Below are 27,023 nucleotides of genomic sequence, written 5' to 3' on the forward strand. Positions count from 1 at the left end.
ATTTGCTTACTATGCCCATTGGCCTTTGGCAAATGAGATGCATTGTTCTGTCAAGGGAAGATCTCACCAATTAGGTCGAGGATAGAGCATTGTGGACAAAGGCTACCAAGGTTGTATACAAGTTTCTACTTGAGGATATATTTTGTAGTTGTTAGATATGTTAGTAAGATGACTGCAGATTGAGGTGATTTGGATCTAGATTAATCAAATGTTGTTTCTTAAGGCGCCTTCTATCATCAACAATGACGCATCCCGTGTGAACTAATCCTCTTAGTCGCTGCAAAACTACCAATCATGCTTCACTTCTAGGAATGGAAGTGAATGCACACTTCCACCAATTACCCCCCACTACTCCATTGAAGCTAGTAGGTTGTTTCTTTGCTTCTGCTTATCCGGTTGTTATGCCACCTATACCCCCTCTGGATTTTCAATTCTTAATAGAATAGCCACCAAACCAACATCCCATTCCCAAAGTTCTTTGGATCTTCTCATGAGATTTGGATGTGTTCATCCACTAGTTTAGTGTCACTTACACTATCAACTTCCCTAGTCAAGTCAACGAGCCTCACAATGTCATCGTATTCGAATCTTTGATGCAAAAAAAGGCTGCAATATGGCTAGCAATAGAACATGGATGGCCCACGTAGAATGCTACACGTACTACATTCCAAAGTAGATTTCAGCTTGACTGAACAGATGCATAGAATCTTGAATGACTTTATAGCCTAAAGTAAGGAGATAAATTAGCCTAGCCTACACGGCCAAGTTCACAATCCTAAAAAGTAGAATTGACCCAAACACCCACCCTCATGATGAAATGTTAAATACCATGTATGTCCAAGGCTTCAATAAGCCAATCCAAAAAGCTTTTTCCTCTAATGAGTTGTTTGGCAATAGTATAGATCCCTTTTACAAGAAAGCTCTTACATTGGATCAATTCTTGTCCTAAGAAAAATCTAGAGAAGGAACAAAATCCACAAAGTTGGCTCAAAAGACCCAAGATGACAACACTAGTGTTTTGGACTCTGATTCAAATCTGGAGGTAGAAACTACCATCGAGGAAGATGACTCCAGTGTTGAGGAGGAGAAAAAGCCCAATAAGTCTAAGAAGAAATAAAAGGGAAAGAGGCCACTGGAGGACACTCAAAAAAATGAGATCAAGAATCTATGGTGTACATAATGAAATAATTTGAGCCATGTCCAAGATGAATCAATAGTGGTGTGGCATTTGTAATATGGCCACTCACAACTAGTGGTACAATGGTCGTTATCAGATGTTCCACCTCGGAGGATGGCAAGGTACTAGAGCATTGCAGTTCGGCCAATGGAATCCTATGTCAACCAATCAGGCGTAGAGCGTAGATGCTTGCAATAGCATACACAAATTAGCAGTATCAACAACTCGACAGTGGCCATGGCATATGTGGTAGGGGAGGAAGAGACTCTTCGGACATTTTCTAAATACTGTTTCTTTTGTATGCAAGAAGGACATTGGAGATTGGAGTGTCTAGAAACCCAAGCATATGATGCCTAGAGATGGCAAGGGCAAGGCTCAGCATGCATGCTCTCGTAGCCAACACAGTGAAAACCAAGGAGCTACCAAAGCTAGATATCAATGTAGTAACCTGGTCCGAAAGAACTTACAAGGAAGTAGCATTAATATCCATAGGTCCTTTATGGGTAGAATAGGAGAGAGTCTACCATCAAGTAGTTGAATGGACAGCAAGAAAATCAAGTGCAATGAAATACACATCACCAAGTTCTAGTCCACAAATGTTCAACCTAGAAGATGGTCAAGAATCTCAAGTGTGTTAAAGAATTCTCAATAGCTATATGAATATGGTCAGGATGATAAAGCCTCGAAAGAAGTGCGTGAAATCCACACTACGATGCACTTTTTGCAGTATAACTAGCAAAGGAGAGGCACACAACCCATCAGTTCAAGAATTTGCACTCGAGTTTAGGATGGAATCAACAAAACTAGAGAATCTTTATAGGATTAAAAACTATGAAGTCTAAGCCGCAATAGGAGAATGGCCGGGGTGTACCATCCCTGCAACAAAATAAAAACAACCAAGTTGCAAAGGAGGATCCGCAACCCGATGGTGTCATCAAAGTTTTGTCCTCAAAGGCAGGAATCCCACACACTATGAGGATTGATCCACTCTTGAAACATTCGTAAGTTATTATGGAATAGAACTAAATCAGCATCTAGATGGTTAGCCTAGTATTGACAAAGGCAAGCATCTCAAGGGCTATCTTAGAAAACACAAAAGCATCTTAGAAATCAGCATCTAGATGGTTAGCCTAGTATTGACAAAGGAGACAGCTTAAAGAATCAAGTAAAATCCAGTACCACTAGGCCCATTGTCTAATTCAACAATTCTACTCCTCCTTGTTTGGTGTGCAAGGACATAATTATCCAAAACATCATGCTCAACAATAGATTCGATGTCAACATTATCACCTTGGTAACCTATAAGTAATTCAAATTAATAGATTAGGAACCCGTCCTATTCTTGATAATAATGGAAAATTTTCAATGGGTGAGACTACTCGGCATTATTAGCTATGTGCATTTGGAAATTGCTGCCATCTCTTCTTTGTTTCTTTAGTTGTAAAAATATGGAGCATGCAAGCAAGGATTATAAGCTCTTATTGAGAATGCCTTGGCTCCGTCAAGCAAGAGTCGCTCATACTTGGAATCAAGATAAACTCACTATTTGTCGCAATCAACACAAAGTTACTCTAATCTTACAAAATGTTGCCCTTCCTTCACCACAATGAAGAGCAGCTGTGGCCAAACAGTTAACATGGTGGAAGGATTAAGTATGATGAGGAAGATGAGTTTCTAAAGGCCAATACAATTCTATAACCATGGTGTCTGATTAAGGTCTTATAGATCATGAACAATACGTGCAAATGCAAAGTATGCCAAATAAACCCCTAGAGAAAGAGGAAGGGGGCCATACTACCAAGACGTCCAGAATCCAAAACCCAGAATCTACAATAGAAAATGAAGACATTGAAAACATTGTAGAATTTGAGATAATTGAAGTATTGAGGTAATAGTGGGAGTTTGAAGCTCATATGTAGAAAGTCAGGAGAGTAAAATAGGAATAATTGTTAAATATGCTCAATGCCCCACCCTCGTAAGGTGCCACCAATGATCCATGGTGCTTAAGTTGTAAGGTCCCCATTATGAGGAGAAGTCATATGTGAGCACGGACATTGGATGGATCCTGACTTATATGTTAGATGAGGTCTATGTGATATTGGATGGCAAAAAGGCGACCTTTGTGGATCTAGCCTTTGGGTTAGATAGAGTAGTTATGCTAGTAGCAACTCAAGGCACAATGTCTTGACTTGTAGAGTTTAGGAGTTGTTAGGGGCCCCTATTTTGGGGTTTGAGGGCTATGGAAGTAGCCCCTGGTTGGGGGGTCTCGAGGGGACCCAACCCTTGGCCCGACGGAAAATGAAATATTTTTTTGGAATATTCCCTAGTCAATTAGGGAAATTTCATAATATGGTTTGATATGTTGACCACACTACCTTCTCGGCTATAAAAGAAAGACCCCTCTAAAGCGTTGTCAATCTATATTTCACCTAGTTAGAGCTCTTCTAACTATCCTTAAGCTCTTTATCTATCATCTATCTGGATTGCTATCTAAGCTTCATAGTGGAAGTGCACGAGTAAATAGAGCAATCTTTATATCAATTCATTTAAAATCAAAGCAGTCCCTGTTTTTCTTATATTTGTTGTGTGCTCTCTGCTCCTTGCTCAGATTCTATATGCTATGCCATGTAATTTCTACATGGTATCAAAGCCTAGAGGGCTCTAAGGAGTGAAGAGTACACGATCAATAGCGAAGAGTACACGATCAATAGCGAAGAGGAGAAATGACATCTGCTATATTAAGTAGTGGTGCTAGCGCATCAAGTGGTGGTGGTGCTATATCGACAATTTAAACATTGATGATTCATGCACGAACCTTCAACGAAGGCAAGTTAGATGGTACAAACTATACTTTGTGGAACAACTATCCCTGATTCTTATGAGCTTCTTAAAGCAATGCTTGGAACTGACCCAGAACCACAACCCACCCCAACCCATCAAATTCGAGTGTCATGATTCCTCAAAATGCAAATCTTGTATGAGCTTGGAAATGAAGGAATGCAAAAGCATTGTGTGACTTAGTTACAAGTTGTTTCCATAATGATTTAGTATACAACCAAGGCATGAAAGACTTGGAACGTATTAAGGAGTCTATAGAAAAGTGATATCAAACAAGGATTCAGAACTTGGAGAATCAACTAGCAATAAAGAAGTTTGCTAAAGGAGAGACAGCTGAAGCATTCATCACTCGAATCAAGAATCTGCGTGACTAGACGGTTGGTGCTAGGATACAAAAGACTAGTGAGGAGCTAGCTCGAAGATGATGGATTGGTAACTTCCATAAATACTTAGGTGAGACCCCAAGCTTTGATGTTTGAGAAATTTTGTATACTACTAACGAAGGAGGAGTTAAGGCTTAAAGCCTGAGAAGGCAGCAACAGTGGAAATGTTGTATTTTCCACTACCAATGCAAAAGGAAAAAGTAGTTCCTCTACCAGTGGTGATAAAAAGAAGAAGGGTGGTAAGAAAATTTTCCAACAAGAGTGCTTTCTTCTACTTCAAGAAGAAAGGACATGCAATTGTAAATTGTCATGTTAAGAAGGTAGATTAAAAAAATGGCATTGTGAAGACTAATGGGAAGGAGATAGCTAATATGATTGAAGCAAAGTTCGAGTTATTCATGGCCACCACCATTGAGGAAATGTGTTTCTTGGTATAAGAAATATCTACCATTGACTCATGGGTATTGGATAGTGGCACCTCCTATCACATGACCAACAAGAAAGATCTATATAGTTCTATGAAGCCTTTACAAGAATCCATCACTATGATGGTTAGAAATGATGCAAAATGCCTTGCTAAGGACACATGTACTATTTCCTTTGTTATTGCAAATGGTGAACTCAATTAACTTTCAAAAATGTTGTATGTTCCAGAGATTAAGAGAAATCTGCTCAATCAATTGCTTCTATAATTGATATTGGCAGTGAGGTGAGGTTCACTCAGACACGTGCAAAAATTATTGATAGTTTTGGCAAAGTTGTTGGCAAAGGAAAAAGAAGGAACAATTTGTATGAGCTAAGTGCTCTTACAACTACTGCTAGTGTGGAAAAAAGTAAACTTTCGCATGAAAGATTTGGTCACATTGGTTTTACATTGTTAAAGTAGATGCATAAGCAAGGTATGGTTGCTACCGTAGCTAGAGTAACTGAAGTGAAGGAACAATGTGAAGCTTGTATGATGGGCAAGCAATAGACAAAGGCATTTCCACAAGAAAGCAAACATAGAGTAAAGGCTTCTTTAGAGTTGGTGCATGTGTTGACTCGTGCAGTAAAATGTCTACAAAAGCCTTGGGAGGATCTTCTTATCAACCATGGCCATTGATTGCACTTTGTTGCAAAAGTTGTATGTATAGAGGAAACTATGCACAGAATCAACCTATGCTAGATAGCACAACATAAAGTAGACTGTAGAAGGCATTACCCGCGAAAATGGACATTGTAAAAAATTCCACATGAAAGGGAGCTTGCATAGTCCTCATAGTAGTGCAAATGAAGCCCAAAATAAGCTTGAAAAAAAATTTGATGACATGGAGATCCATGAGCTTACATGTAGTATTAGACATTTTGTGAATGCTTGTTGAATCCCTATTAGAAGACAAAGCGATAGGTGTTCACAATTCTTTCCATGAAGCTAGAAAAGATAAAGAGGAGGGTGTTAAATATTATTTTCAAAAAGTAGAATCCTACTTTGATACTAAACGGTGGATTTACAATTGTAGGGATGTGCAAACATAGCATGGAAAAGAAAAAGCAGCTTGATAGTACACAACACAAAGTGTACTGAGAAATACTAATATAGAAGATGTATGAGATTAGGTTTGCTCTATACAGAGAATGGGTATATACAAAGTCAAGGGGAAAAAATGTGAAAGTGAGGGAAAAAAAACATTGGAGGTCCTAAATGTGTTCACACACATCACTAGCATAATATGGTAACATCATGCATATCTACTACTGGGATAGTTTAGTGTATCTTGGTGTTCATGAATCTCCAAGAGGAAGAGTCGTGAGAGCATCTTTGGTCACTGAATGTCATAAACCGACGTAGTGGAGCAAAGTCTTCTTAGAAGAGGTAATGTAAGTAGCCTTGTATCTCATAACTAGGCAAAACATTAGCCTATGTGATGTTGCTTTATCTTCACTTCTATATATCTACTATCTTTGATATATATTTTATTATCTTGCCTCTCAAGGAAATCTCCATCTCAACTTGAAGCTAGTGCGAGGAAGTCTTGATTTGACTTATGCTAGTTCCCATCTCGAAGGGGGGACACACACACACACACACACACACACACACACACACAGAGCACATTTTACAACAAATTTCAGCATATGTAGGAAACCTTCCTAGAGGATCCGTGAGACTATATAAGAGCCCCAAAAACTTTTTAGAGTAGTTGACACAAAAAGTACTTTTGTAGGGGGTATTAGGACGACGTCATCGAGGATATTGTAAATGCTAGCAATATGTTGAATCCATGTTTTTGGGGAGTGATGTAAATATATCTTATGCATAATCCAATCCCAAAAAACTCAAATAGTGAAATCTAGATAGGCAATATTTGGTCTTTTTTGCTCATTGCTTAGAGCTTGTAAAAAAGGGAGTCGTCTCGAGGCTAGGTGGTTAACAATAGGATGAAGTTTCAGCAATTAGGACAACGAGGATTTAAAAAAATTGGCATTGTGAAAACATTATATGGAAGCTCTTCCGGGGGATTTGGATTGAAGCGCGTAAGGGTAAGCGTTTGGAGGTTTGATGTAGTCAACGCCATGGCTGTCTATTGCAGCATTTGAGGTCCCAATTCTGCCCTTCGTTTTCATAGAACGTCTTTCTTTTCTTTTGACGCCTAAATATTGTTAAACGCTGGAGCTTGTTCATGGCGCCTGCAGGGGAATTGAGTTTTATTTGTGGTGCCTAAGGAGAATCTCCTTTGCTGACCGAGTGATCACAGGTTCAATTGTAAATAGGGAATAATGTGAGTGGCTTTCTTTAACCGCGCATTGTGCTTCCTAACAATGTGCACAGGTTCAGGCACGAAATTGCCTAAGTTCTATAATCTTGTTGTTTGTATCGATCATTCAAAACTTTGTTTCCGGAGTCCCATTTGAAGCTTTTTGGATTCAATCTGCAACAGCAAGGGTCGTTTGAGCTAAGCTGGTGATGTAAACAAGCAGACTTATTCTTCATGTCAGTTTTTAAATCTCATGACAGCATTTTTCTACGTAAGCATTGGAGGCAATTGTGTTACGTGCACTCATGTGTGCTTGCTTTTCATTATTAACTCGAACGGTCGAACATGTGTGCAAAATATGACACTCTTAATACACTTTTACTTGCAAAATGCATTGTGTGCGTGTGCACACACATGCACATTCTATAATATATGACAATGCTTGACAATGGCGAAAGAACTCATGCTTATGTGCACCTCACTCCTTCATGCCCTCGCTGGCTCATCAGAAATTGTATTAATGTAATTGCAGAGGTGGAAGCTATAATAAAAGGTGATGATGTGGTTTTAGCATTGTTTTGGCAGCTTGAATGCATCATGAATCAAAAGTACAGTTTGCCAATTGGATATAGGAGCTTGACTCACACTGTTTAACTAAGATATTTTGATGGAATATCTATTATAAAAAATCTAACTTAATGGGGATTCTTGCTACTGATTTCTCAACTTTCAATTGGCATACTAACATAAAGATGTTTCTTTTTTGAAATCATTGTGCAGGGATTCTTCTCATTATCAAGACGAAGACGAAGAAGATTGGGTACACATTGAGCAAGAAGAGGGTGCTCCTTTGTATGATAGAAGCTTGTAAGCCTCTCAATTGATAACTCTTCGATGGTTTGAATATTCATAAAGCATTATGAATAGGAACATCATGAGAGAGAGAGAGAGAGAGAGAGAGAGAGAGAGAGAGAGCATTATGCTCCCCATGCTCACTTACCTTTTCCCATTGCTGCCTTGGACTAATGTTGCCTCGAAAGACTCGAAAGATCTCACTCGGCACTTCTGTTTTATCATATGGAAGAAAGATTTTATGCATGCTCATATATCTTGGATATCTTGGAGCCATGTTTGTACCTTGAAATCCATGGGAGGTGGGGTTGTTTTGGATGTTCAGGACCATATGGCAGCTCTTCATTGGTCTCTTTTTCAGGTGGTGTGTGTTGGTCAACAACCCTTGAGGATTGGGACCTTTGGTATGGTAATACCAAGATTTAGGGTCTATGGTGGCATGTACTTAATGCCGAGGTTCAGTTTTCTACATCGGCTTCAATTCTTCAACCATTTGGTATGCTCGTGGAAAATGGTTCTTTGCAAGGTCCAATGGCATTTGGCAAAGGATAGATTGGCTGCCGATTCATTGCAAATGGGAATTCTAGTAGTGTCTCATTGCTTTCTTGGGAGGACAAATCAAAGGAGAGACCTAAGTTTAATTGTATGGCTTGCCTTGGATTGGTCTTGATGGTTGATGCCACTCTCTTGGCGCGAGGCACATTCATATTTTTTTGCAGCACCAAATGGGTCCTTTTGAGTCCCTTGTGGCTACCGTGATCTTTAAGGCAAGGTCTCGAGACTTTTGTAAGATTGACAACCCTTTCCTATCCTAGATTCTGATTGTTCCTATCAGGATTGGGACGTTGTAGGGCATTTGAGTGTTGAGACTTTTTTAGTTAATCGGATTTATCTCATGATCAGAGATCTCTCATGGTTGACCACCAAAGCCAATTTGCTTTGGGGATTGCACAAATCTAAAGCTTAGTGGAAATTGATAGTGATGGATGGATGGATCAACAAGACACCATTCACATCACGTATTTATTTGGAGAATGTTAGTGGATTGTTTTTTTCTTACATTGGCTCTTCTTAGCATGGGTATTTTAAATGGGAATTGTTTGTTTTGTATCGCTACAGTTGAGTCTTCCCATCACAGATTCATCTTGTGTTCTTTTGCTCAGAAGATTTGGGTCCTCCTTTCTAACATTTGGCATATTGGGGTGGATACTAGGATGCTTTCTTTCAATTGAGTCTTTGGCAAGGTTAAATATCATGCTTTAGTGCAACCTCATATGAAGATTTAATTTCGCTTTCTTAGATTTTAAGGTTATTGTGGCATATTTTGATAACTCATAACGTGTTTATTTTTTATGTTGCCTCGGGTATCCAATGTCATGTTGTGAAGCTTAAGGAACTTCTTCAGTGTGGCAGCTTGATCTTATACAACATGTTGATATCTTGACTAGAGATGATTTGGTTCTTAGTATTGGGCAGTCTCTTCAATGACCTTGTCCAGACTTTTGTACTTTTGTTGTGAGTAATATACATATTCTGAGAGAGAGAGAGAGAGAGAGAGAGAGAGAGAGAGAGAGAGAGAGAGAGAGAGAGAGAGAGAGAGAGAGAGAGAGAGAGAGAGAGAGAGAGAGAGAGAGAGAGAGAGAGAGAGAGAGAGAGAGAGAGAGAGAGAACAATGCCTTCAGATTGGAAGATTGTTGTCATTAGGTTGTTACCCAAGGTTCCTTCTCCAACATCTTTGAAACAATGAAGACCTATTTTTGTTATGGATTCTTTATATAAAATCTCTTCCAAAATCATTGCCAAGAGATTGCAAAAGGTATTTCTGCACTTGGTTCATCCACGTTAATACGGCTTCATTAAAGGCCGGAATATAATGCACAACATCTTGAATTTTCAATTGGGAATTGACTATGCCAAAGCTTCAGGCTAGCAGGTGGTTATGCTTTAGCTTGATATTGAGAAGGCATTTGATCATGTTAGCTGGTCTTTTTTTGCGATAATTAATGTCTACAATGGGATTTGTTCCTCACATAATTTCTTTGGTACATACCATTAGTCAAGGTGCTATGGCTTGTATTGCATTTAATGGAGGGATCTCAGAGGAAATTGTCTTAATGCAAAGCTGCCCTCTCAACCCTTTGCTGTTTGCTTTAGTCACTCACCCGATGCTCTCATTGTTGGATAAGTTGATTGATTAACGTGAGATAGTTGGCTTGTCTCTTTCCTGTGGTACCCAACTTGTGGGCCAATGTTTGGTAGACGATTGTTTCATGTCTCTTAAGGCAGATCACACTAATGTTAATCGGGCAATCGTGGCATGGAATCTTTTTGCTTTGGCATCGGGTCTCCATATTAATACTCAGAAATCTACTCTTCTCTCTTGTACGGAGAATGATCTATAGGCATTGGGCTGGCATGGTATTGTGATCTCAAGGGAAAATATAACTAGATACTTGGGATATCCTATTGGTGTGGAGGTAGCCCCTCGTGCCTTGCTAGATTGGATGGGCTTCCCGGATTCATGATAGGTTTATGTACTGGAAATCTCAAGGCTGGCCTCTACATGTCCCACTTAAAGTTCTGAGTGTATTATGATAAGTATGATTTCGTTTTTTCTGCCATTGCTTCCTTGGAATAAGAAGTCCCTTTTGGAATTGGTTCAGCCTATCAGATTCATGTTGTGAAAAAAAAAAGCAATCGTTTGGGACAGGTGTGGATTTCGTGGCAGTATGTCACTACTCCGAAAAGGATGGGGGTGCAGCTTTGCTGGATGCCAACTTGCATATGGTTGCTTTGAGGCTAACCCTTTTGTAGGCCTTATGTGTACAGAGTCATCCTTAGTCATATATTGCTAAAATTTTCATAGAAAAAACTGACATATCTCATGGTAGCACAGTTATTTATGCCTCTTGGTGGCATGTGCTCAATTCCTCGAGGCCTATAAGGTCTCTCAGTCTTTTCTCCTTTCTCATTTGATCACATCCTGGCAGGAGATGTTATGTTTTGTAGTTTGGCGCTCTCTTGATAGTTGTAAGGAGAAGAATTTGTTGCAAGCAAAAGTATTGGCCTCCTCCAGGTTGTTGGACTGGCCGGATAAAAATTTGCAGAGAGACAAGTTTAATCGGATGGCTCATTTGGGGTTGCAGACTATCTTTGATGGTGTTATTCCTGGGCAGCCGTGTCTTTATTCTTTCACGCGTATTCGTCAATACTTCCAGGTGCCTTGCGGATATAGTGACATTTGGTTGTTCATACAGGACAGACTTTAGAGGTTCGCTCCCTTGCCTGCATTACAGCCATTGCAACCATGGCGTGACTGGATGTTTGTGCTTCTTGATGATTTCGAGAAGAGGTCAGCTAATCAGATATATCATCAAATGGCGTAGGCCAAGAAATGGGTCACTAGGAAGGTTAATAAACTATGGAATATTCGGGATAGTAAAAAGAAATGGCAGTCCTAGATAAGTTGGCTATTGATGGTCAGGTCATGGATTAGCTCTTCACAATGGAGAAAAACTTTTGGGCCAGTCTCTCGTTGTTGATGATTCGTTTATGTTTCTTAAGGTTGAGAGATCTAATTTGAAAAGAGTGGTGACAATATGGAGCCTATTTGGTCTTGCTTTGGATTTGCACATCAATGCACATAAATCTACTTTGATCAATTGTATAGAGAGTGATTTGAATAATTTGGGTTGGTAGGGGAGTGTAGTTCTTCGAGGAGAGAGAACTCAATACTTGGGTTATCCCATAGGGGTGGATGTGGATTCTCATGCTTTGCTTGGCTGGATGTCTTTACGTATTCATGATAAATTTATGTATTGGGAGTCTCAAGTTTGGCCTTTGCATATGTGATTGAAAGTGACTCGAACAATCATGTTCAGGACAATTTCTTATTTTTTGCCATTTCTTTCGTGGATGCAAAAGTCGTTGCAAGAAGTAGTGCAGCCTAACCTCTTTATGCTCTGGAAGCAGCAAGGGAATTGATTAGGCCAAGTGCGGGTATCTTTGCAACATGTAAGTATGCCAAAATGATTGGGTGGTGCTGCCTTGTTGGATATCAAAGTTCATATGATGCCCTTGTGGTTTGCTCTTTTGTAATCTTTTTTTTTTTTGGTTTTGTGAGTTGAGTATGCATGACTAGGTTTTGAAATCTTTGTGTGTTCAGCATTACCCTTGGATAGATATTGTAGAGGATATTGGCATTTCACATGGGGATGCTACTTTCCAAGCCCCATGGTGGAGTATTCTAAATTTGACTCAACGAGTCAAAACTTCAAAGTATTTTCTTCTCACTCACTTGATTGCATAATGGCAAGAGACTCTTCGGCTTACTGTTTGGCACCCTTCTGATTTTAGAAAGGAAGTAAATTTCTTACAAGCAAAGGCTTTAGCTACATCGAGATTGCTTGATTGACCTTACAAGCAAGTGCAAAGGGATAAATTTAATAGGATAGCGAGATCGGGTCGAAGACTATTTAAGATGCTATTAGTTTGGGTTATTTGGGTTATATTTGCTAGTTCTTCCAAGTACCTTAAGGTTACATGCTGATTTGGTCGATCTTGGAGGACCAACTTTGGAGGCATTTCTCCTTGCATGTTTTTCAACAATTAATGTCTACCATAGGTTTTGGTGCTAGAATGAAATCTCTTATAAATACTATAAATATTGATGCAGTGGGGCATATCACACTAAATGAGGGTGTGATTGATAAGATTGCTCTTTCTCGCTCCCTTTGTCAAGGATGCCTCCCTAGTCCCTTGTTGTTTACTTCGGTGACACATTTGATGCTCTTTTTCCTAGATAAGTTGGCTATTGATGGTGAGGTCAATGGATTAGCTCTTCCCAATGGAGAAAAACTTTTGGGGAAATCTCTCATTGATAATTCGTTTATGTTCCATAAGGTTGAGAGATCTAATTTGAAAAGAGCGATGACAATATGGAGCCTATTTGGTCTAGCTTTGGATTTGCATATCAATGCACAGAAATCTACTTTGATCAATTGTCTAGAGAGTGATTTGAATAATTTGGTTGGTAGGGGAGTGTGGTTCTTCGAGGAGAGAGAACTCAATACTTGGGTTATCCCATAGGGGTGGATGTGGATCCTCATGCTTTGCTCGATTGGATGTCTTTACATATTCATGATAAGTTTATATATTGTGAGTCTTAAGGGTTGTCTTTGCATATGTGATTGAAAGTGACTCAAACAATCATGCTCAACATGATTTCTTATTTTTGCTGTTGCTTTTGTGGATGCTAAAGTCGTTGCAAGAACTAGTGCAACCTAACCGCTTTATGCTCTGGAAGCAACAAGGGAATCGATTAGGCCAAGTGTGGGTATCCTGGAAACATGTTACTATGCCAAAACGGTTGGGTGCTGTTGCCTTGTTGGATATCAAAATTTATATGATGGCCTTGTGATTTGCTCTTTTGCAATCCTTCTTTTTTTCTTTTTGGTTTTGTGAGTCGTGTATGCCCGACTAGGTTTTGAAATCTTATGTATTCAGTATCACCCTTGGACAGATATTGTAGAGGATATTGGCATTTTGCATGGGGGTACTACTTTTCAAGCCCCATGGTGGAGTATTCTAAGTTTGACTCAATGGGTCAAAACTTCAAAGTATTTTTTTCTCACTCACTTGATTGCATCATGGCAAGAGACTCTTTGGCTTACTGTTTGGCGCCCTCTTGATTTTGGAAAGGAAAGTAATTTCTTACAAGCAAAGGTTTTGGCTACATCCAGGTTGCTCGACTGGCTTGACAAGCAAGTGCAAAGGGATTAATTTAATAGGGTGGCAAGATTGGGTTGAAGACTATTCAAGATGCTATTATTTTGGGTTATTTAGGTTGTATTCATTAGTACTTCCAAATATCTTAAGGTTACATGCTGATTTGGTCGACCTTGGGGGACCCGTTTTGGAGGCACTCTCCCTTGCTTGCTTCTTAGCCCTCATTGCCATGGTTGGATTGAGCCTTTGTGAAACGAGGATTTTCTAAAATGGTTGACTAATCAGATCTACCACAAAATGGTACAAGATAAGAGATGGATTATAGAGAAAGCTAATAAATTTTGGTATGCTTGTGACAATATAGCTAAGTTGCACGATTGCGTGCTTCATCTATGAAAGTCAAAGGTTCCCTATCAAGGGAAAGTTTCTATATGGAGGCTTCTTATTGGGGGTCTACCCACTGGCAATGTGCTGCGGGTTGGCAAGATATCTTATGGTAAATGTATTTTTTGTACTACTTGTGATGAGACCCTTGCTCATCTTTTCCTTTGTCCAATTGCCAGATAGGTTTGGGGACTTCATCTCCAAAGTGTGGACCTCACTGACATGTCGGAGAATGCCCATATATTCTTGGGTATTAGGCAAGATGCCTTCTATGTCTAGGTTGCAGTCTCACTATCGTTGTGTCTTTCAGTTCATGTGATGGATTGGTCTTTGGCACATTTGGCAAACTCACAATGCTTTTATCTTTGATTCAACCTCGGGTATCCATGGTCATGTGGGTTGTGAAATCAACCTTCATTCAATGGATGGGTGGTGAAGCCTTGATCACAACTTAATTACAACTCTAAGCATTTATTGCAAAACTAAAAAATACAAATGTACCTACTAATCTTTGGACTATGGACACTTGGTTGGCCCCAAAATTGTGTCCCTTTTGGTATTTCTTTAGCTTTATTGAAGTAGAAGTTCATTTACAATGGGATTCTCCAATCCCCTTTACAATCCAAACTCCCCTTGCTGTCCAAAGTGACCAACAAGTCTTCAATCTAGTTGCCCCTAAATTCGGGCAGTCAATTGGCCTTCACCTCTTCGAGAAGAATGGAAGTGCCCCAAGTTTGATGGATGGATGGTCCTCAACCTGATTTCAGCTGAAAATTACCTTTAGCCTTGAATAATTCAGGTCTTGGAGTCTTCAATGTCTAGCATGCATCCGAAGGCAGCTTCTAATTCCTAATTTTTGCTGTAAATTAGGGTTTACAGCAGAGAAAACTGAAATTCCTCCTCCCAGGGTCCAAATGCTGAGTTCTTCAAAGCAAGATTGTGAAATGGCCGGGGAATGAAAGAGAATACCGAGGAGAGAGAAAATTCAGAGTTTTATCACGAGAAATGACTGAAAATCAGTCAAATGTAGTTCTCACTTTGTCCCATCAGCAATAAATGCTGTCGCCTACACCTTGGAGACTCGAAATCTGCTAACACCTTTAGCTTGGGGCTGTCACCTAGCTGCCCAGGATCTTCTGTAGCTATCGGCTGCTCTGAATCTGCAAACACCTGCTAGTAATGGCTGAAACTTAGCTCATGATGGCTGCTCCAGCTCCTCACGATGTGTTTCCAGCAAGAATGAATGATTCTCTCTCTCTCTCTCTCTCTCTCTAAGCTTTCGTTTTTGCTCTTCCAACTTTCCTGCCCCACATTTTTCCCATTCTCCCTTTGGAAAATTTAAAAAGTGTCAACCTTTTCAAATGAATTTCTAGCATTATCCACATTATTATATTAATTTTCAGCATAAATTTACAAAAAAAAATATAATAATTATTTCGATGCCCAAAAAAATGGTTAGATCATCTAGTAATTAAATTGGCTAGGCTACTTTATCTCTGGAGTGTCCCTGTGCCAATTTTGACCATTAGATCGGCATTAAGTACCATTAAATGCCACATCTCTAGTGTCACCAATTGACACTTATGGCCAAATAAATGACTTAGGCCAATAACTGACACCAGATACCACCTAGTATCAGTGCGATATAACTAATTGCAACTTTTGCCTTCCACATTCGTTGAATTCCTCAGGACTTGGGCTCATTAATTTGCACTAACCTCAGTTGCATCTCACATGTGCAACATTTACTTAAACATGTAATTAAAAATTAATCCATATGTTAAGTGAGGCTTGCTAAAATACATGCCCTCATGATAGGTTGTGTGCAAGGCTTGCTATTATGACAAATTTCTTCCATGATTTTGGCGGGTTTCATAATTGGAGAGATGGCTGGATACCATCTGCTCCACCCTTATTATGCCCTCTTTATGATTCTCTTCTTTTGTTTCTATAGAATGGTGTTTTAATGACCTTTGGACTTCATGAGTACTTGTTGTGGGCGGCGGGCTTGGTTGGCCTCAAGGCTTGCTGCAAACATTCTATACATTAATTTAAACTTCTTTGCACATGCATGAGGGAGAGAGAGGTTAAATTGCACTAGGTCGCATATCTCTCATGGCTTAAAAGTAGAATGTGTCCCATGCTCTTCTCTCAATGGCAATTCATTATTTTGTGTTGACAATTGGGGTTGTAGTTTGATCTCTGGAAGGTATGCTCAAGAAAGGAGTAGTGTACTTGCTCCTCTGGGTGCTTGCTTGATGCCATGGATGGCCTTCAATAGTTGGTAGACTCAATCCTCATAAGCGGTTGGCTACTCTAGATAATCTCCTACTAAAGAGTAACATTCACAAAGCTTGGCTTGATATTCATTTCAAGACAGGCCACCTAGTTGACCATTCAAATGGTAGTGATCCAAGCTGTCAATGCAAATTTCTTTGCATCGCTAACCCAAGCTTTTGGGTAGCTTTTTCATCAATAAGCCTAGTTGTGTGCATATCTGAATCCATTCGCCTTGTACTTGTCTTATATTCTGTTGTGACATCAAGGATCTTCCTCCTAGAAGGTCGTGAAACCAACTCCCAAGTTTGATTTTGCATAATGGAATCCAACTTCTCTTGCATGGTGTGTTGCCAAGTGTCTTGTATTATAGAGCCATCCTCAATGGAAGCAAGGTCTTTGTTCCCCATGGTCTTGTGCATTAGGGTATAGTTCACAAGAAGTAAACTCACATATTGCTATCCCCCTTAAAAATGTTGTAACCTTTGAGACCTTCCAAGACCTTTTGTGTGTGGAGCTTTGGAAAAGAATACATATGACTCCCTCACGATTGGCCTAAATTATGGTGACACTTTAGGAAATGATTGTAGGGTCTCACTTGCCTCAAGACCCTTTAATCTCTTGCCTCGTGAAACTTAGATGCACTATGAGTCACTGGCTCATAGGCATTGGCACTGACTCCCTCTCTCCAATAGAACCTGTGGTGATGATGTGACTAAATGAGGAGGGAGCTTGATATATAAAGGACAAAATAATGCCAAAATAGGAGCAAGTTGGGCATATTTCATCATTCAATGCTGGTTGGCCAGCCTAAGATGCCCCAAATAAGCATCATAAATGCCCCAATAAAATGCCTAAAATACCTAGCCATACCCTCGCACATGAGTTGTGTATACTGCTAACACCTTTTCTTAGATCCTGGGTGATCTAATACAATACAATGATACAATGATACAATGATAGAGTCTAATTAGAGTCCATACAACAAAGAATCACTAGACTAGAACCATGGATATCCAAGCACTAGGTGATCTAGCCACCAACAAGGTGCCTCAGAGAGAACCTGACGTCGATGTCGATTGTGTCAGCTCTTGAAAAATAGAGAAGAATCATAACAGATCTCTGTGTCTGCCAAAAATGTCTTGCAGTAGCATACAAGACTTTCATGTCAAAAGTGCCTCTGAACATATGTGACCGTGGATTCCTCGCCTTTGGCCAAGACCGCTAAAGTGTCCCCTCATGTGAGCTCGGACTAGGAGCCAATCCCACTCTCTATTAAAGAACAGGCCATCATGAAACTGGATGTCAATCCCAACTCTAGGATTTGAACTTGCCAGACGTTAGTCTATGCATCAGAAAAGTCTCTCTTTGGAACGTGTGTACTTGTACACTTGTATAGATGCGGATTACTTGCCTCATCTCACCACCTTCTCACATTCCCTCTCTAGGATTTAAACGTGCTAGACGTCAGTCTATGCATTAGGAAAGTCCCTCTTTGGAACCTGTGCACTTATATACTTGTATAGATGCGGCTCACTTGCCTCATCTCACCACCTTCTCACATTTCTTCTTTGGCATTGAAGAGTCGTTAAGGATGACTGCATCACCTATACTAGAAAGCAAAAGGAGGAGGGGTTGCCAAGCCCTTTCCTCGATCTAAAGAAGATGATCTTGTGCGTACCTTGGCCTTGGCCTTGGTTGGAGGATTTGAGTCGGAGTTTGAGGAAGAGGATGACTCAGCATAAGAGTTTGGATCATGCTTCTTCTTCTTCTCTTTGTTCCTCGAAGAGCTATTGACTTTTGCAATCCTTGTGTAAATATCCCTTTTGACCTCAGTGATAACATTGGGCCTTCAACTTCTTTTTCTCACCCCTCTTTGAAGTTGTATAGGTGTCATTAGAACTACCAAACTGTGATGGAAGCATCCCTTGTAAATGCAAAGATGTCACATGCTCAAGTAGCATTGAGGACATCTATAGAAAATTGAGGGGTGTTGATGACGTTTGAGCATGCAAAGCATTGGCCACTCCATAAAACTGTGGTGGAGGGAGCTTGTAGGGCACAATCCCCACAAGATGAGCCTGCAGAAGGGGCGGACTGTATGTGGCAAAGCTAGTCTAATACTGGTGTGATAGGAAGTAGAACGATTGAATAATGTCTTTAGGCTTGAACTTCATCTGTTGGAGCTGTCCACAAATAGTGATGGGACACATAAGCAAAGGAGCCTCATACATCATCTGAAGCTTCACTCAAATCGTGAGACAAGTCTTGCAAGCGACGATTGTCGGAAGAACTTCTTTGGAAATGTAGCGAAGAAGAGTAGAATATGCATGGTCATCATCAATATCCCATGTGAGCATAGCTTCTTCATCAGTCTCCTCCTCAAAATCAGCCGGAAAATTAGGATGCTTAGGACACTCACAAGCTCCAGGTACAACGTATCATAACCGCTTCTGCACAAACCAAGCTTTCATAATAGCACTCCATGTTAGGTAATCAGGGCCATGTAACTTGTCCTCATTGGAACAACAGGGGGAAGCCATTTGGAGAGAATAGGGAGAAAAAAGAAAGGAAAGAAGAGAAGAGAGAGTACAACCAAACCAAGAGCACAGACTGCACAAGAGAGTTCACATGCAATGAATAAGAGCTGATTACAAAAAAAAACACAAATCTGTAATTAAAAAAAATTGCAATAAATAAGCTAGAATATGCCGCCCATAGCTATATGAATCAAGAAGGATCAAAAGATAGACAAGCTATGTAATAACCCGATTTGCGTGTGAAGGGGAGGTAAAATTAACCTTAATAAATGAAGAAAAGGAAAATAAGAAAATTGGGATCTCACCACAAGCTACTGCGTGTCGCCATTGTCATTGTCATCGAGATCATCACGCGATCCTATTGCGGTCTCCATGCAGCCAATCATTTGAACTGACACTCCAACTGATGCTCGGCATTTGCAAGATGAGAGGAGGAGAAGAAATCTGACAACTATCCAAAGTCTTGATACCTTAATGAAGGGGTGAGTGTACAATGGCATGCGAGATCAAGGCGTTAGCTGAAGAGCAGAGCTGAGTTGAGAATTAGAGAGAGTGAACATAGAGATAGGTGTACTGTTTGTTATGATACACAATGAATAAAAGAATGTATTTATATGTTAGGGTACATTAAGGGTGTGTTCACACCCGTAAGTCTATTTACACGGAGACGAAGGGAGATGAAGGGACTTTACACCCAACAACCTCCCACTTAAAGGCCCGAAGTGGTACCTTTAAGCTAACCAACTCCCATGAAACGAATGCAATGCGAAGGCTTAGGTAGTGAGAACATCTGCAGGGTTATCTTGGGTTTTGATCTTAGTTAGTGTGACAAGACCCTCATCCAAGACCTGTCAAATAAAGTGATAGTGAACATCTATGTGTTTGGTACGTGCATGGAACATGGCATTCTTAGCTAGACATATTGCACTCTGGCTATCACAACCATGCACTGGAGTACGTGAAGAAAGACCAAAATCCTTGACCAGACGGCCAAGCCAAATAGCTTCCTTAGAAGCTTCAGTTGGCTGAAATATATTCAGCTTCTGTAGTACTTAGTGCCACAATTTTCTGCAATCTTGAATACCAAGAGATAGCCCCACTAGCCAAAGTAAAAACATACCCACTGGTAGATTTCCTAGTATCAAGATCTCCTGCCATGTCTGAATCACAAAATCCCTGCAACTCTAGTGTACCCTTTCCATAGCATATACACTTTTCTTGTATACCTTTCAAGTATGTGAAGATACATTTTGCTGCTTCCCAGTGTGGCTTGCTAGGGTTAGACATAAATCTGCTAACAACTCCCACTTCATGAGCAATGTCAGGGCGAGTTGCAACCATGGCATACATCAAAGATCCACAAGCTGATGCATAAAGTATACCCTTTATGGCACTAGGAGCTACATCATCTCTAGGGAAATCAGCTTTGCTAAGCTTTGTATGTGGCGGTAAAGGCACACCAAGAGGCTTAGCATCAGCCATATTAAATCTGTTAAGTACTTTACTGATGTGCTTGTTCTGTGAGAGAAACAATAAGCGCTGCCCTCTGTCTCTTTTAATGCACATGCCCAAAATGTGTTCAACTGCCCCCAAATCTTTCATAGAGAAGGCTGAACCCAGCTGCCTTTTAAGAGCATTCAAAGTACTCTTATGCTGTCCTGCAATCAGCATGTCATCCACATATAAAACCAACACAATAAGGTTGCCATCATCAGCCTTTTTAGTGTATAAGCAGTGATCTGCATGACTGCGTTTAAATCCATGGCTGAGCATAAAGGTATCAAATTTTTTGTACCATTATCTAGGGGCTTGTTTCAGCCCATATAAGTTGCGTTTCAGCTTACAAACCAAATGCTCTTTTGCTGGAATAGCAAATCCTTCTGGTTGCTTCATGTATAGCTCTTCATACAAGTCACGATGAAGAAAAGCGGTCTTCACATCCATCCGATCCAACTCTAAATCCAAGGATGCAGTGAGAGCAAATAAAACATGGAGCATAGTCATATTCATCACCGGTGAAAAGACCTCCCGGAAGTCTATGCCTTCCTTTTGTGTATAGCCCTTAGCAGCTAGCCGTGCCTTGTACTTGGGCTTCCCATCAATACATTTCACTTTGTAAACCCATTTATTTGGAATAGCTTTCCTATCCTTGGGCAAAGGTATAAGCTCCCATGTGTTTTTTGCACATATAGACTTCATCTTAACCTACATAGCAAGCTTCCACTTTCTCTCGTTTTCACATGACTGTGCCTCTTTAAATGTCAGAGGCTCACCCTCATCAGTCAACAAAATGCAATCCAAAGATTGCTGAAACCTTTGTGGCTGCCTTCTGATATGTGTAGACCGTGTTACCCAATGATCTGTATTATTAGGCGGTGGGCCTACATCGTGGGGAATGTGCACACCATCACCAGGTGGCTGATTTTCAGCATTTTCTTGCTGCTGTAATCTGTTTTCAGCATGTTTTTCTTGCTGTCCTATTTCATCCTGTGCATCTATTTGCTGTCCATAATCTTTTGGCTGTAGCACAATAGGTTACTGCTCATTTTCAGCATCAAAAGGGATAGAACTTTGAGCTAATGGCTGCTGAATGGCTGGTTGTTCATGTTGAAATTTGACCTTCTTTTTGTCAAGATCACCATGTGTAGCATTTTTCAGTAACTTTGCCTCATTAAATACTACATCTCGGCTGTGTACTATCTTCCTGCTTTGAGGAAGCCAAACTCTATAACCCATCTCTCCCTCATCTCCATATCCCATGAAGATGCCCTTAATTGATTTCATATCTAGTTTGGTCCTCTGTTCTACAGGTACATGCACAAAGGCATCACAGCCAAAGACACGGAAATGGTCATATGAAGCAGGTTTGCCAGACCAAACCTCTTTAGGAATGCCATTTTCCAATGCACGATTGGGAGAGCGGTTGTATACATGAATTGCAATTTTAAGAGCCTCTCCCCAAAACTGCTACAAGAGATTAGCTGTGGACAGTATGCATCTGACTCTCTCACAAAGTGTGTGGTTAAATCTTTCAACCACGCCATTTGATGCAGGATTATAAGAGGCTGTCAACTCCCTCTTAATGCCATGCATCTCACAAAACTTGTTAAATTCTTTTGAGACATACTCACCCCCGTTATCTGTTCTTATTGCTTTCAACTTAAGCCCTTTTTGTGTGGTAACAAAAGCATGAAACTTTAAAAAGAATCCAACACTTTCTTTTTGCTCATAAGTGTTGAGGAACCCTTCACCCTTCACCCTTCACCCTTCACCCGCAGTTTGCATTTTTGCGTTTCTGCGTTTTGTATTTAGGGTTTGCAGCCCTTGCAGCCCCAAAAAGGGGCACCATCCTAGACTGACTATGCCTATTTATAGGCCACTCTCTCATTCATTCCTCACGGATGATTCATTCAGTCTGTCACCTTTTCTCTCCAGCCTCTCCACTACCGTCACACCCCTTGAGGAGGACATTGCGGTTTGTGGTTCATGGCTATCTTCATCTTCCTTGTGCTATGGCACCCTTGGTCCCTTGTATCACATTCACTCCATGATTCGGAACTTCATCATTCCATTCATCAAAGTTTCTTCTCTCTTCTCTTCTCTTCTTCATGCTTGTTGAGTTCACTCCGCGTTCCTCCCCACAAACCCTATTGTCTCGTTGATATGCCATCTTTTGACATGGTATTAGAGCTGGATCTGCTCACCTAGCAGCGATGATTCTCCACTCCAGTGAAGGCAAAGACCGGTGGTGGATTCGGCATCCACTTTTCTTCTTGTTCCGTTGCATCAACATCTCGTTTTTGTAGGTTTTAGGTGTTTTCAGCTTGCTGCTTATACCCCTTTCGTGGAGGACATTGCGGTCTCTGCTGTCCCTTGCTGTCATCTACAGTCTGGGGCATGTTTCCAGCCTTCCACCTGCAGTTTGCAGCTGTTTACAGTAGAGCGGCTGTTGCTGATCACTCTCCATTAAGAAAATATCTCGTTTTTGCAGATTTCAGGTATTTCAGCTTGCTGCCCATACCCCGGATGTGGAGGACTTGCAGCCAAAGCTGGCCATTGCTGTCTATAACAGTTTGATGCCTGTTTCCAGCTTACCACACACTGTTCAGAGCTGATTTTAGCATATTAACTGCTGCTGCTGGTTTTTCCTCCGTTTTTAGTCTCTCTCTCTCTTAGCCCGCGTTTTTAGTCTTTCTCTCTCCTCACTTGTGTTTTTCTACTGATTGCAAACTCTTACTGCTGGTCGCATCCTTCTCCCATAGGCAGCTTACTTCCAACCCTTCCACTACCCTTCCACCCCTTGAGGCAGACATTGTGGGTTGTGTTTCACACTGCCCTCACACCCTTTGAGGCACACATTGCGGTTCGTAGTTCGTGGTTCATGGTGGCTGACCTCTTCCTTCTTCAGCAAGGCACACTAGTATCCATGGCTTCTTTACCAATAGATGACTAGACTACTGGGTGCTCCTACTGTGGCATCATCGGACACACCATCAATGCTTGCCGACTTCGACCCTTGCTTCCCACCCCTCCGGAGTATATGCATATTCCACCAGGCACTCCTTGTGCCACCTCTTCTTTCTGGGCCACAGAGATCATTCTACATTGGCTATCAGAGTACTATGCTCTCAAGGCAATAAGATGCATCCGATGCGCACTAAGTCCTTTCGAGTACATGGAGGATTGATTGGCACTACGACTCCCTAGAGATTGTTGCAATGCCAGCGGCAGTCTTCTTCCACTTATTTTCAGGTACAGTGGCTTCCACGACCTATGGATTTGTAGTCCGCTGCATCGAGAGACAGTGATTGTTTGATACCGTGCCCTCGTCAGTCTGCTCCTTCGAGAGACAGTGGCTGCTCGACTCCTTCGGCTACCTAGTTTGCTCCATTGAGAGACAGTGACTGTTGCCCACCTCTTGCTCATTCTGAGCCCCACCCTTCCCCACCCTGGACTACTCGTGTTCGAGAGGCTACGTCTGGGAGCTCTTCGGCACCCTAGATACCTTCTTCAGGAGAATCGACGGCACTTCCTTCGCCATCAAACATTTCGGAGTCCATAATCCATGAGTTTTTGGATTCTCTATCTACTTCAGAGGGAGATTTAGAGAGGGATGTTATTTCTTTGCCCTCAGAGGGGGCATCTACTTCTTCTTCAACTTCAGCGGAGGCCTCTCCACTTCCCACCTCAGAGGGGAAACCTACTCCACATGAAGTTCTTCACCCATTCTTTACTTTCTTGGGGTGGGTGCCTCGATCAGTTATCTCTTCTACTGATACCCAAGATCTTCAAGTACCACCTAGACCAGGACCTCGGAGGTTCGGCTGCGACTGGGTGACGAGGCTTTCGTATTCCTTCCAGCATGGATGCACGGAGGTAGTGGCTTCTCTCCTAAGGTTGTGTTTCGGGTTCTCCAGTTCACTCTGTCTACTGGTCTTTACTACAGATTTTCTTTTCGGTGGAAATCTTGGATCTTAGGGATCCTCTACATCTTCTTGCTCCTCTTCTCTTCTTGCCTTGGTCACTTGGTCAGTATGGAGCTACCTCTCGAGATCAAGTACGGGCATATCCTTATGGTTCTCGGCACCACACAAAGTCCGATATTCCTTCTATGCATTGCGTGTTTTCATCATCTTTGTACTAGGGCAGTCGGACAAGCGAACAATTTTCCCACAAGGAACAGTGTCCAAGTGGCACCTGTTGCATGAGCATTGTTCAGCATGTAGCATTATATCTCCACCTCACTCTTGTCGTTTCCCTTTTTGGGTGTGAGAAGGGGTGTTGAGAAACCCTTCACCCTTCACCCGCAGTTTGCGTTTCTGCGTTTTTGCGTTTTGGATTTGCAACCCCAAAAAGGGGCGCCATCCTAGACTGACTATGCCTATTTATAGGCCACTCTCTTATTCATTCCTCATGGCTAATTCATTTAGTCCGTCATCTCTTCTCTCCAGCCTCTCCACTATCCTCACACCCCTTTAGGAGGACATTGCGGTTTGTGGTTCGTGGCTGTCTTCATCATCTTCCTTTTGCTACGGCATGCTTTGTCCCTTGTATCACATTCACTTCATGATTCGGAACTTCATCGTTCCATTTATTAGAGTTTCTTCTCTCTTCTCTTCTCTTCTCCATGTTTGCCGAGTTCATTCCGTGTTCCTTCTCGCAAACCCTGTTGTCTCGCTAGTACGTCATCTTTTGACATTAAGTACATACACCCATGACTTTCTACTGAAATCATCAATGAAAGTAACAAAGTACCGTGCACCCCCATACGGATTAACAAGCAGTGTCCACATTAGAGTGTACTAGGTCAAGAGCATTAGATTTTTTAACGACACCACAGTAATAAGGGGACTTCACTTGTTTTCTATATAAGCAATCATTACAAAATTCGGGACCAGAGTCTTTTACATCAAATCTCCCTAAAGAGTAGAGAACCTGAAGGCCTTTCTAGCTCATATGACCAAGTCCTTTGTGCCAAAGCTCCATCTGTGAATGGACTTCAACCACTACCAAGAACTTGCCAAGTAATGCTTTACAATGCAAATAATATAAGGTCCCCCTTTTGTTGCCTTTAACAATTAGCATAGAGCCCTTATGGACCTTCCAAGATCCACCACCAAATGTAGTAAAATACCCTTTAGCATCAAGCTACCCAACTGATAGTAGACTCTTCTTTATACCAGGTATAAATCTGACATCTTTCAAAATCAGCTCTTGGACATTTTCAAGAGCCAAGTGAATGGTGCCAACGCCCTCTATCTCATATGTATAGTTATTACCCAAGTAAACCTTGCCTAGGCAACCTGTAGTGTATTCAGAAAATGACTCCGAAGAGGGAGTAACATGAAAAGAGGCACCGCTGTCCACTATCCATGATTGTGACAGCCCATCATGAGCTGAAAGTAAGGCATCAATTACCTTCTTTTTGGTGATGTGCATATCACCTGTTGCTGCCAGAATATCAGCATCATTACATGAGGCTACAACAAGTATTTAGCGAAATCCCCAATTCAAATGCACACAATGTCTACAATTTCTGACATAGATGCCTTAATTTTGCATGAGCAGCACTCAACCTCAAAAGCCCCAAATTTCTGGGCATAGATATGCACAAATCTGAACTTTGTGCTTGCACACAAGAACCCCTGTTGAGCCAAGGGAAAATTCCAAGAGAATTTAAGGAAAGAGAAAAATGAATTTGTGGCCCAAAAAGAATGACGTGATGAGGTCCGTTGACATGCCAGTCATGTCAAGTCATGTGACTTGGAACCTCGCCGTTTGCCGTCTGACGCACTTCACTTGTTTGTCGTGCGCTAGTCGCGGCTCCGTCATGCCTGTCACGCCTCGACTCCCTGCAATCGTTGCTTGCCGTTGGTCGTCGCTAGTACTGCCTGCTGTCGCTGTGGTCCACGTTGGACCTGCTGTGGTCAACACTAGACCTATCTTGATCTTGCCTTCCGCTTGTGAGCTGTTGTCATAACCCAAAAGTCTTGTCGACTGCCTGCATCAGAGCTTGTTGCTCGACGGCCACACACTCAGTAAGCTGTGAGTCACATTGACTGGTGCTTGTCTGACCTTCTTCCCTGAGCTGTTTGGGAGCTGCCTTTGATCTCAGGAAGTGTGCACTCTGGGCTTTGATACTGATTTGAAGGGGTGAGTTCACAATGCCGTGCGAGATCATGGCGTTAGTTAAAGAGCAGAGTTGAGTTGAGAGTTAGAGAGGGTGAACGCATAGATGGACGTATTGTTTGCTATGGTACACAAAGAATGAAATAATATATTTATATGTTAGGGTACATTAAGGGTGTGTTCACACCCGAAAGTCTATTTACATGGAGATGAAGGGAGACGAAGGGACTTTACACCCAACACTTAAACAATAATTCTATATAAGCTAGAGATAGCTAATAGAAATGCTAATACCATTCTATACACCCATTGCTGGTTGTGTGTGAGAGAGAGAGAGAGAGAGAGAGAGAGAGAGAGAGAGAGAGAGTTATATTAACGTCTACGAAAGGCCAAGTTGGCCTATAAGACCAAAACGCTACATACAAAATGTTTGGGAAGCTTTCTAGGTCCCAGTAAAACTACCATCTAATGCTATGATAAA

General features: G+C 41.3%; 1 protein-coding gene across 17 annotated transcripts in view; it reads left to right on the top strand.

The window, feature by feature from the left end:
* The window catches only part of LOC148037014 (uncharacterized), a 291,479-nt gene that overhangs the window by 32,117 nt on the left and 232,339 nt on the right, over positions 1–27,023 (top strand). For 15 of the 17 annotated variants that reach the window (XR_015690559.1, XR_015690560.1, XR_015690557.1 and 12 more), the window contains one exon: positions 7,914–8,000. The exons of 1 other annotated variant lie outside the window; for it this stretch is intronic. Coding sequence is in view for 3 of the 16 variants with exons in the window: in XM_087675949.1 (XP_087532075.1) it covers positions 7,914–8,000 (87 nt within the window). In the remaining 13 variants the exon portion in view is untranslated. Of the gene's footprint in view, positions 1–7,913; positions 8,001–9,689; positions 9,802–27,023 lie in introns of all 17 variants that reach the window. One more of the 17 variants, XM_087675954.1, reaches the window with a different exon arrangement.

This window comes from Lygodium microphyllum, chromosome 4 (genome assembly GCF_053477565.2).
Source record: "Lygodium microphyllum isolate KBCC chromosome 4, Lygodium_microphyllum_v1.1.10, whole genome shotgun sequence".
NCBI lineage: Eukaryota > Viridiplantae > Streptophyta > Polypodiopsida > Schizaeales > Lygodiaceae > Lygodium > Lygodium microphyllum.